This window comes from Babylonia areolata, chromosome 11, assembly GCF_041734735.1.
Source record: "Babylonia areolata isolate BAREFJ2019XMU chromosome 11, ASM4173473v1, whole genome shotgun sequence".
Classification (NCBI taxonomy): Eukaryota; Metazoa; Mollusca; class Gastropoda; order Neogastropoda; family Buccinidae; genus Babylonia; species Babylonia areolata.
The window spans coordinates 7,812,788-7,830,287 of NC_134886.1; the positions used below are offsets into that span (position 1 = coordinate 7,812,788).

A 17,500-nucleotide genomic window follows, 5' to 3' on the forward strand; every position below is an offset into this window, starting at 1 on the left:
TTCCCTCCTCTCTCTCTTCCTCTCTCTCCATCAGTCATCATGACGATTTTCGTTATCGTTATTTCTCCATCGCTTCCCCCCCTCCCCCTCCCTCTCTCTCTCTCTCTCTCTCCTTCCCTCTCTTCTATCTCGCTCTCCCTTTCTTTCTCCACTAACCCTCCACTCTCTTCCTCACACACGATTTTTATTCATTCATTCATTTATTTATTTATCTGTCTCTTTGTTTATTTATGTAACAAGACGAAGAAGAAGAAGAAGAAGACACACACACACCCTCACCTCGCACACGATTTTTATTCTTTCATTCATTTATTCATTTATTTAGTGATTGATTGATTGATTCATTCATTCATTCAGTTAATCTTGTAACAAGAAGAAGAAAAAGACTCACACTACCCCCTTCCTCCCCCCCCCCCCCCCCATCATCCCCCTCCCGCTCACGATTAGTCATTCCCCTTGAATTCACTTACACAATCAGTCTTGCACCTTCACCGATCCTGGCTTCCAGGTTATAATACTCATAATAATTATTATAAGACAACATGACAGATGCCGACGTTGCATGCTAATAATCTCCTACCTCAGCAGACACGCGCATCTCTTTCTCTCTTCCTCTCTCTCCCTCTCTCTCTCTCTCTCGCTTGACAGATTGACAGCTCGCGTTACACTCCCACGTGTTGCACGTGCTGGCGGCCACTGAGGTGTCAAGGCAACAGTGCGTGGCCAATGGGATTTGTCCGCGATGATGACATCCGGAAAGGGAGAAGGTTGGAACGGTGGGTTGGCTTGTAATGAGGGTTCTCAGTCGCTGAGACTGAAAATGAAGCTTACATATTGACTTAATTTAGGCTGGGTGGTTTGGAAAGAGGAAGGAGGAAGATGATTGTTTGTGTACACCCGTCTGGTGATGGGCGGATAATCGCTACGCATCACTTAAAAGCTGGGAAGATTCTGGCTCCAGAAGATAGTGCGTGCGTTAGCTTGAAGTGAAATCAATAGTTTCCGCTAGGGTTGGCTACATCTGGGAACTGAGTTACTGTACATAACAGGTGGAGGGGTGTGTGTGTGTGTGTGTGGGGGGGGGGGGGGGGGGGGAGGTTGTGAGGGTTAATTAGCTGAGAAAAATGTAGCGACATGTTGAGTTGGAGAGGTTGGATGGATGGAGGAAGTAGGGAAGGAAGGAAGGAAGTAAGTTGTAGGTAGTTGTTTGTCATACGTCTGATGATTGATGGATAGTGGGCGAGGTTAGGTAATCGCTGAGATGTATACCGTCTCCATAAGATAGTGGTATGTAGGAAGTAAAAAAAAAAAAAAAAAAAAAAAAAAAAAAAGTGGTCACTGAGCTGGAAGCATAAGAGAAAGCCCACTTGGAAGTTTACCATCTTAGCGAACATTGGTATGAAATAAGTAGTTGTGAAATAGTTCAAAGTAAACGGTGCAGGGTTTTAATAGTGGGAACAAACTGCGTGTTTCGTATTCTTTTGTCCACCTCCACTCTCTCTGTCTCTGTCTCTGTCTCTCTCTGTCTTTCTCTCTCTCTCTCTCACTCTCTGTCACCCTCTTCCTCCCCTCTCTCTCTCTCTCTTTCCCCTCTCTCCCCTCCTCCCCCCTCTCTCTCCCTTACCCTCTCTCTCTTCCTCTCTCTCCATCCTTCCCTCTCTCTCTCTCCTTCCCTGTCTTCTGTCTCGCTCTCACTTTCTTCCTCTCTGTCTTCCTCCCTCACTCCCCCCCCCTCTCTCTCCCCCCCTATCTTTCTGTCTTTGATTCTTCCTGTCTTTCTGTCTCCACCACCACCCATCTCCCTCTCTTTCAATAATTACTTGCTTTTTCCATAATCATTCCTTTATTATAATGTTTTGTTATACAACAGAAATAATTATGTTGACGCATTCGCCCTTGCCATTAGGACCTCATGGCAAATGACACTGAAGTTCAAAAGTGTCAGTCTCTCTCTATTTCACTTGGAGACCACAACACACACACACACACACACACACACACACACACACACACACACACACACACACACACACACACACACAAAATCAGCCCTATAGCACATACACACGCATTACTCCTACTCCCCCCACCCCCACCCCCATCTATCACCATACACACTGCTATGACCAAACACAGTCCAACACATCATACCGTCACACAAAACGGATATGATAAAATGCACATGACATTCTGTATCTTGGCTCTGTGTGTGTGTGTGTGTGTGTGTGTGTGTGTGTGTGTGTGTGTGTGTGTGTGTGTGTGTGTGTGTGTGTGTGTGTGTGTGTGTGTGTGTGTGTGTGTGTGTGTGTGTGTGTGTGTGTGTGTGTGTGTGTGTGTGTGTTGTGATGCCTACAGCAGATGTGCGGATGCTGATAACGAACTCCTCTCACATATCAGCGATCCACAACTGTTGGGGGCGTGGGGGTTGTGGGGTGGGGGGGGGCCGCTTCAGGAGGAGGGGGTGAGGATGGGGTGGGGGGGGGGGGGGGTGAGTGTTGGAGGGGGAGAGAGGAATGAAAAACAGGCTGCGTGTTTCTTTTTCTTTTCTTTTCTTTTTTTTTTTTCTTTTTTTTTCTTTTTTCTTTGTGTAACGTTTTCCTCGCGTCGTGAAAACCCAGCTTGTGTGTGTGTGTGTGTGTGTGTGTGTGTGTGTGTGTGTGTGTGTGTGTGTGTGTGTGTGTCTGTCTGTCTGTCTGTCTGTGTCTGTGTGTCTGTGTCTGTGTGTATGTCTGTATCTGTCTGTGTCTGTGTCTGTGTCTCTGTGTGTGTGAATGCAAGCTTATGCGAAGTCCATATTCTGTATCAATTTTGACTACCATTGAATAGCTCGGTTTTTAATCATGCACGTCTTTGTTTTAATTGCAATTAAATGATATTTATGACGATCTGTTCTCTATGTTTATCGCATTGTTGCTTTGTGGTTATTGTATGAGATTAACTAATATTATCAACTTTGCATTTAAGCATTTCACTGATGTTCTTCATGTATTCATGCTGAATGACCATGGAATCATTGGATCATTACATGTGCATGATTGTGGTTATTGCACGAGAGGTTCATATCAACTTAATATTTCAGCATCGTATGTCTTTTATGCATTCACATTGAGTGACTATGAGTCTTATGTATTGTTTATGTGTGGCATGCACCACAAATGAATTTTTCTCTCTCTCCGGCAATAGTTGAGTGGTTAAAGCGTTGGACTTTCAATCTGAGGGTCCCTGGTTCGAATCTCGGTAACGGCGCCTGGTGGGTAAAGGGTGGAGATTTTTCCGATCTCCCAGGTCAACATATGTACAGACCTGCTTAGTGCCTGAACCCCCTTGGTGTGTATATGCAAGCAGAAGATCAAATACGCACGTTAAAGATCATGCGATTCATGTCAGCGTTCGGTGGGTTATGGAAACAAGAAGATACCCAACATGCACACCCCCAAAAGCGGAGTATGGCTGCCTACATGGCGGGGTAAAAACGGTCATACACGTGAAAGTCCACTCGTGTACATACGAGTGAACGTGGGAGTTGCAGCCCATGAACGCAGAAGAAGAAGAATTTCTCTTATTGAGATTGTAAAGTATTTTGTATTCTGTGCATTGATAAATGTGCGTAGAGCCGCAATCAGTGTAATTTTGTATATAAATATACATTTTCTTCTTCTTCTTCTTTTTCTTCTTCCTTTCTTTCTTTGTTTCTTACTTTCTTTCTTTCTGCAACTTGTTCTTCCTTCTTTATTTTCTTTCTTTCCTTCTTTCTTTTCTTCCTTTCTTTCTTTCTTCATCTTCTTCCTCCTCCACAGTCTTCTTCTTCTTCTTTCTTTCTTTCTTCTTCTTCTTTCACATTCTCTCTTCTTCCTTCTTTATTTCTTTTCTTTCTTTCTTTCTGCTTCTTCTTCCGCCCCCACTCTTCTTCTTCCTTCTTTTTTCTTCCTTTCTTCCTTTCTTTCTTTCTCCTCCACACTCTTCTTTCTTTCTTTCTTTCTGCTACTTCTTCTTCTCCCCCAACACTCTTCTTCTTTCTTTCTTTTTTTCTCCTCCTTCTCATCCTCCTCCTCTTCTTCTTTCTTTCTTTCTTTCTTTCTTCATCTTCTTCCTTCTCCACACTCTTCTCCTTCTTCTTCTTCTTGTCGTTGTTGTTGTTACTGTTACTTCTGGTCTTTATTGCGTTTCGCTTGATTTCCAAGCTTCTCCTTCTGATTGTTCACCCTCTCTCTCTCTTCTTCCTTCTTTCCTTCTCCTTTAACCCCCGCCCCCTCCCCCCTCCCAACCCCCTCTCCCCCCCCCCCCCCAACCCCTTTCCCAGTACTACCCAGTACTACATCTTTTCCAGGACAGCGCAACATGCAGCTCGCTGTCTTGAATTCCGCACTGGTTCACACCCAAACGAGTAATAAGTCTTTCAGACAGACAGTTTTCGTTTTTTCTACATCGGAAACAGGCTTTATTGTCTGTCTCTTGTTTCTCTGTCTCTATGCTGTTTCTCTCTCATTGTCTCTGTCTCTCTGCTCTCTGGCTCTCTCTCTCCCTGCCTCTGTCTGTCTCTGCTGTGTACCCTCTCTCTCTTTCTCTATCGGTCTGTGTCTGTCTCTGCCTCTGGCTCAGTTTCTGTCTGTCACACACACACACACACACACACACACACACACACACAAGAAGAAGAAGAAGATGACACACACACACACACACACACACACACCAGTCTCTTTCATCATATTATCCTCTCATTTTCTGCAATCAGAAACTCCACAGTACGAAGCCTATTTACAACAATAACAAAGAAGAAGAAGAAGAAGAGGAGGAGGAGGAGGAGGAGAAATAAAGAAAGAAAGGAGATAATTTCTCTTTGGTCTGAAATACGAATACTGCCCACTGAGATAAATTATATTTGTCTACGATGCTGCGATGTCTAGATCCCATGGGTAAAAGTGCTGGGCTATCTCAATGGCTTGAACGTGTCTGAAGAGGTTGTCGTTCACGCCTATTTATAGCTTTGAAAAACGTGCCCGTGAGATTGTGTTTATCTGCTGAGCGTGAGCGTATGCAAAGAGATAGATCTGTAAAGATTTGACGCATCCACTTGTGTGTGTGTGTGTGTGTGTGTGTGTGTGTGCCAGTACAAGCGTGCGTGCGTGTGTGTGAGTGCATGCGTGCGTGTGTGTATGTGTCAGACTCTTAAGTGCCAGAATATCAGGATTTGGTGCGTGGATGTTTTAGATCTCTTGCGCTTTCTCTCTCTCTCTCTCTCTCTCCGGGTTCTTCTCCCTTGCCTCCAGAGGCCGCTCTTTGAATCTTTTGCGGGGTATCCAACAGGGGAGGTAATGCCCATTTCCTCTCCGAGAAAGAATTCTGAGCTCTATCGATCAAATGGTTTGTTTGATTTTGTACTTAGCCTGTCAGTTACTGCTGACTGGGTGTTTGGTTGTTAAGTTTCTTTTCTATCATTCTTTTGATTTTCAACTTTGATTTTTGCTCCTCGTTACTTCATTTTTGCATTCGATATATATATATATATATATATATATATATATATATATGAGTATTTTTGACTGGCTGTAACTTTTGGTAGGTCCAGTGTGTGTGTGAATGCAAAATTCTGCTCAATTTTTTTTTTTTTTTTTAGACAAGCCAACACTTGTGTGCATATGTATATACAAAAAAGAAAAAAAAAAGCAATTAAAGGAACGCATAAATTCACACACATACATACACATAAACAAAACACACAACAAAACACACAAACATGTATTCACTGACACATACACATTGCTTCTGTGTGTCTGCTCCCCACACGCACACACACACACACAAGAAAAACAAAACAAACAAACACACACAAAAAAAGCAACAACCAAAAACAACAACTCAGCAACAACACACACACACACACACACACACACACACACACACACACTATTATGTGTCCATACTATGCTATCCCTCCCATCATAACACACTTGTTCAATTCCTCATCCTCAAATATACATAGGCCTACCTTGTTCCTCACACACCACACCATACACCTGACCCAAACCAGACCTGTCCATTCCATCACCTCCCCTGTTGCTATGAATGTTCCAGAGCTGCTACCTGGCATTGAGGAGTTCCTGGTGAAGATCTTGTCCCAGGAAAAACTGTCCACTGTCGCGGAGGAGAGGAGACAATATTTCGTGGAGCGACTGGACATTCTCCGTCTGCCTCCGTCCCTTCCGCCCCGAGTTGGTAGGTGGACTGGTGTGTGTGTTTGTGTGTGTGTGTGTGTGTGTGTGTGTGTGTGTGTGTGTGTGTGTGTCGTAGTGTATGTGTTTGTGTGTGTGTGTGTGTGTGTGTGCACTCACATGTGTATTTGTGTGTGTTTGGCAGAAATGATTTAGATGTTTATCTGCCGTGACGGTCTGGGTTTTAATCTGGCTCTCGCCTTTTCTCCCAAGTTTGGAAATTCAAACTAAGAACAGAATAGAATAGAATATGTCTTTATTACCAAGTGTACCGGGGTCACAAGGAATATTGGGGTGGGGGTGGGGAGGTTGGGGGTAGTACACAACAAGGTACGAACGTAAATCGAAAATCATACACAAACACAGTATCATTATCAGTATCAGTAACTCAAGGAGGCGTCACTGTGTTCGGTCAAATCCATATACGCTACACCACATCTGCCAAGCAGATGCCTGACCAGCAGCATAACCTAACACGCATTGTCAGGCCTTGAAAAAAAAAAGTGTATATCAATATAAAAACTTGTGCATACTCACACATGCATGCACTGCATTGCACACACACACACACACACACACACACACACACTCACGTTTGAACAGATGCCACACATTACGTGTGGATGGGGCTGATGACTAGATCTTCAGGCAGATGGTTGTTGGTTGCACAGTTCTATTTATCATACTGGATTTGTTCGAGAGACAGGGCATTGACTGCTTTGGGGAAAAAGCTATCGGCGAAGCGGTTGGTTTTCGTCCGTATACTAAGCATCTATTCATTCATTTGAGACAATTAACCAAGGTCCCATGTGACACATGCACATGGCACACTGAAAAGGAACCCATGGTAAAACAAGTGTTGTACTCTGGCAAAATTCTGTACATAGAAATCCACTCTGATAGGTACACAGAATTAATATATATGCATGCACTCAAGGCCTGACCAAGCACATTGAATTATGCTGCTGGTCAGGCATCTGTCTAGCATAGGTGATGTTGCGTATATGGAACTCTCAGAACTCCGTGACGCCTCCTTGAGAAACTGAAACTGAAACTCACTTCTCTACCCCTCCCTCCCTCCCCCCCCCCTCTCTCTCTCTGTGTCTCTCTCATTCTCTCCCGGTCTCTTTCTCTCATCATAAAAGCCTGTGCCTCAGCTGTCACCAGTACCAGAATGTCTCACCAGTGTTTTTGACTTTACAGGTAAGCGACTGTCAGTGGAACTACTGGAAGAGTCGGAAGAGAGCTGCGGAATTCCTGCCGACCAGGTGCCAGAGCTGAGCGGCATTCTGCTGCCTGCAGAAGTTAAAAAAGAGGATGGAACCCCGGGTGCTAGGGTCTCGGAGGCGGAGAAAGACTTTGCTGCGGAACAGCGCAAGATCTCCCGCAACATGCTGGTCTCCGTGTCCAGCGACAAAGAGGGTGAAGAGACCGAGGAGTCCGATTCTGCCAAGGTAAGTGTGGGTTTTTTTTGTGTGTGTTGGGTGGGGTGGGGGGAGGGGGGTGGAGGGAGGATGGAGGGGGGGGAGAAAGTGTGGGGGGAGGTAGGTGGGGTGGGGGGGTTTGTGTGTGTGTGTGGTGTTTGTTTGTGTGTGCTAGGTGTATTTGTGTGTGCATGTGCATGCTTTGTGTGTGTGTGTGTGTGTGTGTGTGTGTTGTTTGTTTCTATGTGTGTGCATTTTGTTTGTTTCTGTGTGTGTGTGTGTGTGTGTGTGTGTGTGTGTGCGTGTTGTCCTCAATGCCCCCACTCTCCTTCCACCCTCTTTCCCCCCACCTTGATCCCCATTCCAAACCCTCCCCAGGCCAAAAACCACCCCCTTCCCTCTTCAAGTTCACCCCGTATTACCAACCACCATTTCCTATTCCCATGCCTTTTTTTTTTTTTTTTTGGTTTTTTTGAAGGGAGCCATTATAATCTGTACACAAAAGACTTGCACCTTGCTGAGCATTCTCGGAAACCAAAGAGTCTATTGGGGGAGTGGGGGAGTTTTGGGGGTGGGAGTGAGACCACTGGAATGTAAAGTCTTTGTTATTTTGTGGTGAGACCTCAATACAACAATGGCCCAGCGTTACCTTACAAGAGACAGAGAGAGAGAGGGAGAGAGAGAGAGAGCGTTGCCATTAGTAAGCTGGTATGGTGGGAAATGTGAGGTCTGACAGAAAGACAGACAGTCCTGTGGTACAGACGGACGGACAGACAGACCTTTGGGCTGTTATTTACTTAGCCTGTCCATTAGTGTTTGTCAGGCAGACAAAAAAAATACAAAAACAAAAAACAAAAAAATATAGAGAGAAAAGACAGAGAGAGAGAGCTTTGTGGATGGGTAAGAGTATGTGTGTGTGTGGGAGAAAATTAGAAAGTGTGAGTGTGTGTGTGTGTGTGTGTGTGTGAACAGAAAAAAAAAAGTACAGTGTCAGCATGAGTGTCTGTGTGTGGGTGTGGAGGTGGGGGGGAGGGGGAGGGGGAATGGAAGGGGAGAAGGTTTGGGGAGGGATAAGTTAAGAAAAGATGGTAACCCCAGCACAGTTTTAAGATTCGTAGTTAACTCATTCACATTGACAATTTGAATTAAACCCAAAGAAAAACAAAATTCAGGGTCCTAAAGAAGTCATCATTACATAGATAAAACATGTTCTCTTAAAAAAAAGCAAAAGAAAACAAAACTAAACAAAACAAAAACACAAAAAACACACAAGGGAACTGTTTTTAGCATACCCAGCTGAAGTGTTCATATTATGATATATTATACAGTATAAATATCTGGGGGAAAAGACTTAACAGTTAAACTGACCAATATATTAGTGTCACAGACTTTTCAAAGTGTTTCTGTTGGTGGTAATGCACAGTTTACGTTCTCAAGGTGGATTCACTGCATTCAGACAAATCCATAGATGCTACATCACATCTGCAAGACAGATGCCTGACCAGCACTACGAGTACCTATCAGAGTGGATTTCTGCCACATAATTTTGCCATGGATTCTTTTTCAGTGCGCCAGAGTGCGCTCTGCACACGGGACCTTGGTTTTTATCGTCTCAGTCGAATGACTAGACGCTCTGATTTTCCAGTCAAACTTGGGAGAAAAGGCAAGAGCATGAAACGAACCCAGACGCTCACGAACTCTGTTTTGGCAGGCTGGCGTCTAAACCACTCTGCCAACTTCAGTGCACCCAAATAGGAAGTGAGTGTCCGCAGGTTTGAGTCCCAGATACGGACCAGGATGGGTTTTTTTAATTTTTTTTTTTTTTTTACTCTCCGACTCCACTAGATCTTGAGTGTTGGTCTGGGTGCTAGTCATTCAGATGAAATTATAGACCTCTTCCCTCTCTTACACCTTGAATGACAGTCCTAGTCTTTCATTGGAGACAGTATACTGAGATCCATAGTGCAGCATGCACTTGAAAGAACCCAAGGCAACAACAACAACAACAACAACACAAAGTTGCCCCTGGCAAAATTCTGTTGAAAAATCCACTTTGATTGTGAAGCAAACACACAAGCAGACCAAACAGATATATGTGTGGTGGTGATGGACAATTTTTAAAACTTCATGGTCCTGGAGACAGAAAAATGATATAAATATGGAGAGATGGGTGCAATAGCTGAATGGTTAAAGCATTGGACTTTCAATCTGAGGGTCCCGGGTTCGAATCTCGGTGACGGCGCCTGGTTGGTAAAGGGTGGAGATTTTTTTCCGATCTCCCAGGTCAACATATGTGCAGACCTGCTAGTGCCTGATCCCCCTTCGTGTGTATACGGCAAGCAAAAGATCAGATACGTCCGTTAAAGATCCTGTAATCCATGTCATCCATGTATTTTTTCCTGCGTGCAGTTTTTTTTGTTTTTTCTATCGAAGTCTACAGAATTTTGCCAGGAACAACCCTTTTGTTGCCGTGGGTTCTTTTACGTGCACTAAGTGCATGCTGCACACGGGACCTTGGTTTATCGTCTCATCCGAATGACTAGCATCCAGACCTCCACTCAAGGTCTAGTGGAGGGGGAGAAAATATCGGCAGCTGAGCCGTGATTTGAACCAGCGCGCTCAGATTCTCTCGCTTCCTAGGCGGATGCTTTACCTCTAGGCCATCACTCCACTTACAATATAATACCAAAAGATTGTGTTCCCTTTGAAGTCTCCAGTACTCAGTCACACTCAGACTACACACACACACACACACACACACACACACACACACACACACACACACACACACATGCTACACACACATACACACAAAATTAGTGGCTTTTTCCACACAATTATATATGAGCACTGTCAGAGTACACAGACCACATGTAGACCACACAGACATGGGAAAGCCTCAAGGATGGTGGGTTTAGGTCGCTCTGACTATATTTTTCCGACTTTCAGCATTAGTGGAAAAAAAAAATGTCCCTGTTGTTGACACCATGTGTTTATAATACACTTAGCAGGTGGGGTGTGGAGGGGGAGTGGGGGGGGGGAATGGTGGGGGGGTTGGGGTGGGTGGAGGCAGGGATAGGGTACTCCTGTGTCATTCCCATGGTGGTTAGGGAGCTGAGAGAAGGTGGTGGTGGGGGAGTGTGTGTGTGTGTGTGTGCGCGCGAGTGAGTCACTTTGAAAAAAGACCCCTGCCCTAGTGAATCATTGCAGTCAGAACTTTGGACAGTGGTGACAATGGATCCAGTCACCACTTAACTTTACCTCCACGGTGCTGTTATTATGGGTGTCATTTTCTGTAGGGGGTTATTATTATGGTATGGTATGGTGGGCCTTTTGGGGGAGGGGGGGGGTATTGTGGCTTTTTGAGGGTATGATTTGATAGGTTCTTACTGTCCTTTGTGTGTGTGTGTGTGTGTGTTAGTGGGGGTTAGGTAGTGAGGGTATTTGTGTGTGTGTGTGTGTGAAGGGGGTAGGAAGGTTGTCTTTGTATGTGTGTGTGGGGGGGGGGGGGGGGGAGGGCTTGGGTAGTGTTTTTTTGTTGTTGTTGTTTTGTGTGTGTGTGTGTGTGTGTGTGTGATATTGATGGTATGCTGGGCTGCTGGTGATGGTACCAGTAGATTGCAATACAATGCAATACTATAGAATAAAACACAAAACAACACTATTCAGTATAATGCAGTATCATTTTTTCCCCCTCATTTTTGACACATGCCATTTTGCATATTCTGATTGCAGGGGGTGAAAGTGTACGATGACATCGAACCCACAGAAAGGTAGGTAACTCTCAAGCCCTTGACTAGCACATTGAGTCAATGGGTAGGTCCAGCATTTTGCTTTCCCCACCACCACTTGTCTCCCTTTTTTTAGAAAAAAAATGTTTTAGAAATATATTAAACAGGTATGGTGTAGCGTATACATGGATCAGTCTGTACACGTTGATGTCTCCTTGAAACTGAAAGGTGAACTCTTTTCACTACTGTCGTCACCCACTCATGCTGTTGTCCCTAAATGCAAAGGCACACTCCACCCCACTTCAGTAGAGTACCCTTTTCACTCTGCCCTCATGTTACTCAGCTGTACTGCAGTAATAATGGTCATGAAACTTTCCCCCTCCCCCCCTTTTTTTTTTTTTTTTTTTGCTCTCTTTCGGTCTGGTTTTATGGGCTTCAGCTCCTATGTTCACTGGAATAGGGGTGTGCATGGTGGATATGTTTGTGTTTCCATAACCCATTAAACTCCAGGTCCTAGAGAGGAGTGGCCTGCCCAGCATCGAAAGCCTCCTGATCCAGTGCCAGCTACGCTGGACAGGACACGTTGTCCGCATGACAGACAGCAGGATCCCGAAGATGCTTTTGTATGGCCAGCTAAAGGAAGGCCACCGTGAACGTGGAAGACCCTGCAAGCGCTTCAAGGACACCTTGAAGACAAACCTCAAAGCCTGTGACATAGACATCACTTCCTGGGAAACTGATGCCCTTGACCGCTCTCGCTGGAGGATGCTGTGCTCTAGTGGCATAAAGACGTTTGAAAACAAGAGAACGCTGGCCATTAAGGAGAAGCGTGAGCGAAGGAAGCAGGGCTCAACTTCTGGAGACGTTTTCCCTTGCAACACCTGTGGGAAGTGCTGCGCATCCAGAATCGGCCTCTTCTCCCATATGAGGACACACACCAACAGATAAGCCTGCCTGCCTACTCATCCGTCAGACGGACGGGAGACTCCATCATCGTGGGTCATGGGGTCTGTAACGTGCGTGTATGATCTTCAGCATGTGTGTACACACAGGAATGGAACTTAGGCGTTGGCAGGTCTGCAAGTCTTGCTGATCTGGAAGATTATTAGAGAAATCTCCACCTTAAATCCACAGGACAACACCCTTGTGATTCAAACCCAGGACCTTAGGATGAAAAGTTCAGTGCTCTCACCGCTGAGCCATTGTACCTGTTCATGAGACATTTTTATGGTGCACTCCTCAAACACTGTTTACAGCTCTGTGTGTGTGTCTCAGCCTTTTTACACCTGTTGTAAAAAAACAAACAAAAAAACCCCCAAAAAACACAACTCTTTGTCCTGTTTCACTGTGTTGTTTATGGACCACTCGGGTCAATGTACTGTGTCACATTTCACTTGAAGTTGTTTTTTTTTTTTTATGTGTAATTTTTTTGGGGGGTAGGGGTGGGGAGGGTGGGGGGAGGCTACTTAACAAAACCTTACTAACCTTGCTGCCCCCTTCTCCTGTTTTTCTCCGGCATGCAACACCGCTTTCCTTGTCTTTTTCAGCCGCACTGGCAGAACACAAGTTCTGCTCTTTTAACCTGTGCGTTTATGTCACCGATACATCAAAAACCTGTACACTCACACGCGAACACACACACACGCACACGCACGCACGCACGCACGCACACACACACACACATGTGTGCACACACACACACACACACACACAGACACAAACACGTGCACACACACACACACACACACACACACACACAAGAGTGTTTCAGAATTTGGTAGTCTTTCAAGGCCTAACCATAGTGTTGGGTCTGTACACAGGTCAGACATCTGCTTACTTTAAAAAATCTTCCTTTTTTTTTTAAAAAGATGTGGTTTAGTTATATAGATCAATCCATGCAACTTTGGCTCTACCATGAAATGGAAACTGAAATCCAACTCTCTGATTTGTTTCTGCATTGCGCTAATACTACAACTACTACTACTATTACAACAACAACTACTACTACTACTACTGCTGCTGCTACTGCTACTGATATAACAAAAACAATAACAACAGTAGTATTACTGTCAGTATTATTATTAGCAGTAGTAGTAGTAGTGGTAATAGTAGTGTCGTTATGATATCAATGATGATGATGAGATAAATTATTATTATGATTAGTAGTAGTTACAGTAGTATCATTCTTCTTCTTCTTCTGCATATCATTATCATCATTATCAGTATCATTATCATAATCATCATCATCGTCGTCATCATTATCATCATCATCATTACCATCATCGTATTATCATCATCATCCCACTGATCCCCCTCATCATTACACATCATCATCATCATCATTATCATCGCACTGACCCCCCCTAGTTCTTTCCACAGCCTCAAAGCCTCAGAGCACGATGAGGACGAGGAAGACGAGGACGACATCAACGCCCTCTACGAAATCCCAGTGGCGCGGCTGCCGCAGCCATCGGTGTCGGAAGACAACAGCCTCAGCCAGCCGGCAGACCTCTCAAGCATGGCCACAGCTGGCAGCATCGACGACATCAGCGATGACGTCCTCGATGCCTCGGCGCCCCCCTGGCAGCCCCCACCCCTGCCCCCCAGGACGAAGAAGAAGGAGTCTGAGTCGGCGGAGAGTCGGGTGTCCACCAACTCGCTGGAGGGCACCAGCAAGCCGCCAGAGTTACCCTTCCGTCCTCCGCTTCTCCGGAGAAATGAGGTGCTGTATGCTCGCTCCGAGAAGTCTGACAAGTCAGAGAAGTCGGAGAAGTCGGATGTGTCTGGTGAGGGTTTTTTTTTGTTTATTGTTGGTTTTCTTTGTTGTTGGTTTTTTTTTTTTTTGTGGGGAAAGGTGAGGGGGGTGGGGGTAGGGTAGGAGGCGAGTTTGGAGAACAGTGTTTTTTTGGTTGTTTGTTTTGTTTTGAGCGTGGATCAATTCGCGAGTGTGTTGTGGTAAGGGGAGTGGAAGAGTTTGGAGAGGGGTGCTTTTGGCTGATGTGTATGAATGAATTTATGTGTGTGTCTGTGTGTGCAGTTTACTGTTAGCTAAGTAGGACATTAAATTTGATTATTTGTGTACTATGTGATTACACCTTCCATAATTCTCATCATTTCCCTGTAAGGCTGCAAAGATTGTATACATTACCGCCAACACATTGAGACATTTTAACATTATTCATATATGCCATTCGCTATGCTTGGTGACAGTCAACTTAATTGACAAAACACAGAGACATGTTACAACTAGGGCTTGATGACCTCGTTTTTTACCATTCACCCTTTGGCAGACATCAATGTATGCACTTCCCTGTCATTTAACTGCGGCATGTGAAAAAAGAAAGAAAGAAAGAAAAAGAACCAGGCATTAATTTTGCCTAATGGCTTTGTGTACGTTTGAGCTCAGAGGTCATTGTTAACCCCTTGAATGCTGCAGAAGAGTATACTGGTCAGTGAAGGGCTGTTGCCTCACTGAAATAGGACAGATCTTACAGGTAAGGATGTCAGTGAAGGACGGTCACCTCACTGAGATAGGACAGAGAACACAGGTCAGGATGTCAGTGAAGGCCTGTCACCTCACTGAGATAAGACAGAGCTAACAGGTCAGGATGTCAGTGAAGGCCTGTCACCTCACTGAGATCAGACAGAGCTTACAGGTCAGGATGTCAGTGAAGGGCTGTCGCCTCACTGAGATAGGACAGAGCTTACAGGTCAGGATGTCAGTGAAGGGCTGTCACCTTGATGTGATCAGACAGAGCTTACAGGTCAGGATGTCAGTGAAGGGCTGTCACCTTGATGTGATCAGACAGAGCTTACAGGTCAGGATGTTGGTCACCACTCAGTGTTTAGACTTCTTCCTCTTGGGGTTTGAATTGCTTTTGTTTAGCAAAAGTCAGTTGTACCATTGATTAGTACACAGACAAATGTGGTAACTGCTCTTGAAATTCATGGCACACAGATCTTGTTTATGTGGAGTGATGGCCTAGAGGTGATGCATCTGCCTAGGGAGCGAGAGAATCTGAGCGTGCTGGTTCGAATCACGGCTCAGCTGCCGATATTTTCTCCCCCTCCACTAGACATTGAGTGGTGGTCTGGATGTTAGTCATTCGGATGAGCCGATAAACCGAGGTCCTGTGTGCAGCATGCACTTAGCGCACGTAAAAGAACCCACAGCAACAAGAGGGTTGTTCCTGGCAAAATTCTGTAGAAAAATCCACTTTGATAGGAAAAACAAATAAAACTGCACGCAGGAAAAAATACAAAAAAAAAAAAAAGGGTGGCGCTGTAGTAAAGCGATGCGCTCTCCCTGGGGAGAGCAGCCCGAATTTTACACAGAGAAATCTGTTGTGATAAAAAGAAATACAAATACAAATTAGATTGTGTTGTCCTGTCTTGTCTTGTGTTGTATCACATTTTTGTCCTGTTTTGTCTTGTATTGTATCACATTTTTGTCCTGTCTTGTCTTGTCTTGTATCACATTTTTGTCACAAAGGATTTCTCTTTGTGAAATTCAGGCTGATCTCCCCCAGGGAGATCGTGTTGCCACAGTACAGCGCCAACATTTTTTTTTTGTTTCTGTTTTCTCTCTCTGCGAGTGTATTCGTTTTTCTTGTCAAAGTGGATTTTTTCAACAGAACTTTTGCCAGGAACAACCATTTCTGCCATGAGTTCTTTAGTATACACTGAGTGCATGCTTCACATGGGAGCTAGCTTTATCATTTCATCATGAATGACCGACGGGCGCAATAGCCGAGTGGTTAAAGCGTTGGACTTTCAATCTGAGGGTCCCGGGTTCGAATCACGGTGACGGCGCCTGGTGGGTAAAGGGTGGAGATTTTTACGATCTCCCAGGTCAACACATGTGCAGACCTGCTTAGTGCCTGAACCCCCTTCGTGTGTATATGCAAGCAGAAGATCAAATACGCACGTTAAAGATCCTGTAATCCATGTCAGCGTTTGGTGGGTTATGGAAACAATAACATACCCAGCTTGCACACCCCCGAAAACAGAGTATGGCTGCCTACATGGCGGGGTAAAAACTGTCATACACGTAAAAGCCCACTCGTGTGCATACGAGTGAAAGTGGGGGTTGCAGCCCACGAACGAAGAAGAAGAAGATTATGAATGACCAGCACCCAGACCACCACTCAAGGTCTAGTGGAGTGGGGAGTAAAAAAATAATTCAGGGACTCGAACCTGTGGACACTGGCTTCCTAGCTGGGCCCTTTACCACTGAGCCACCATTCATTTGGCAGAGGTTCAGCAGAGAAGGGGTCAAGCAGGCCTGTGTTGTGGTGTTTGTGTGGTCGTGGTCATTGCTGAGTCAATAAGACTGCGTCAATACACGACACTGCTGGACTGCTGGGTTCGATCCACCCCTCTCTTGCCCTTCTTAGTCTGTTGACACAAGTATTTAAGGACAGCGTTCAGGTGTTTGTGTTTCAGCCTGCTGTTGTTAATACTATGGGTGGTAGGTTCTGTGTTGTTAGAGTTTGTGACATGGTACAGGGCAAAGGGTTGGGGTGGTGGTGTGGTGGGGGGGGGGGGTGGGAAGCATAATTATGTGGTGTTCTTGGAATTGTGTGGGGTTGTTGTTCTTCTGGGTTTTTTTTGTTTGTTTGTTTTTTTTAAGGACCTGAAGGAAGATTGCCACAGAGGAATTTGTACCGTGTGTGTGTGTGTGTGTGTGTGTGTGTCCGTGCATGTTTGTGTGCGTGCGTGTGTGATGTCTGTCTGCCTATGGCCAGTTGTTTTGCATATCTCTAGATTATTTTGTTGTTGTTGCTTGGGAACCAGTGGATGATATTATAAGGTGATCAGGTTCAGGAAAGAAAGCATTAGTTATAATTTGTTTGTTTTTCTACCGAACACACAGGGATGAAACAAAACCTGTAAATATCAATCCCATAGAACCTGAAGAAGAAAATGAAAAAAAGAAACATGGAAAAGAAAATTAAGCACAAGTACAGTCATATCCACTCCATGCGCAGAAACCTAGGACAGGTCTCTGACGTTGACTGTTCTGTCAGTTTTTCACCCCCTGAAAATGGAGTGTGGCTGCCTATATGGCGGGGATAAAAAATGGTAACACACATAAATGCCCACTTGTTTTTGACTGACTGAAACCATTTAT

General features: G+C 44.9%; 1 protein-coding gene across 1 annotated transcript in view; it reads left to right on the top strand.

Moving 5' to 3' along the window:
- Positions 1-17,500, top strand: part of LOC143287130 (uncharacterized) — a 90,821-nt gene that overhangs the window by 27,674 nt on the left and 45,647 nt on the right. The window contains 4 exon segments of the mRNA XM_076595074.1: positions 6,076-6,216; positions 7,416-7,666; positions 11,372-11,409; positions 13,747-14,153. Of these exon segments, the coding sequence (XP_076451189.1) occupies positions 6,076-6,216; positions 7,416-7,666; positions 11,372-11,409; positions 13,747-14,153 (837 nt within the window).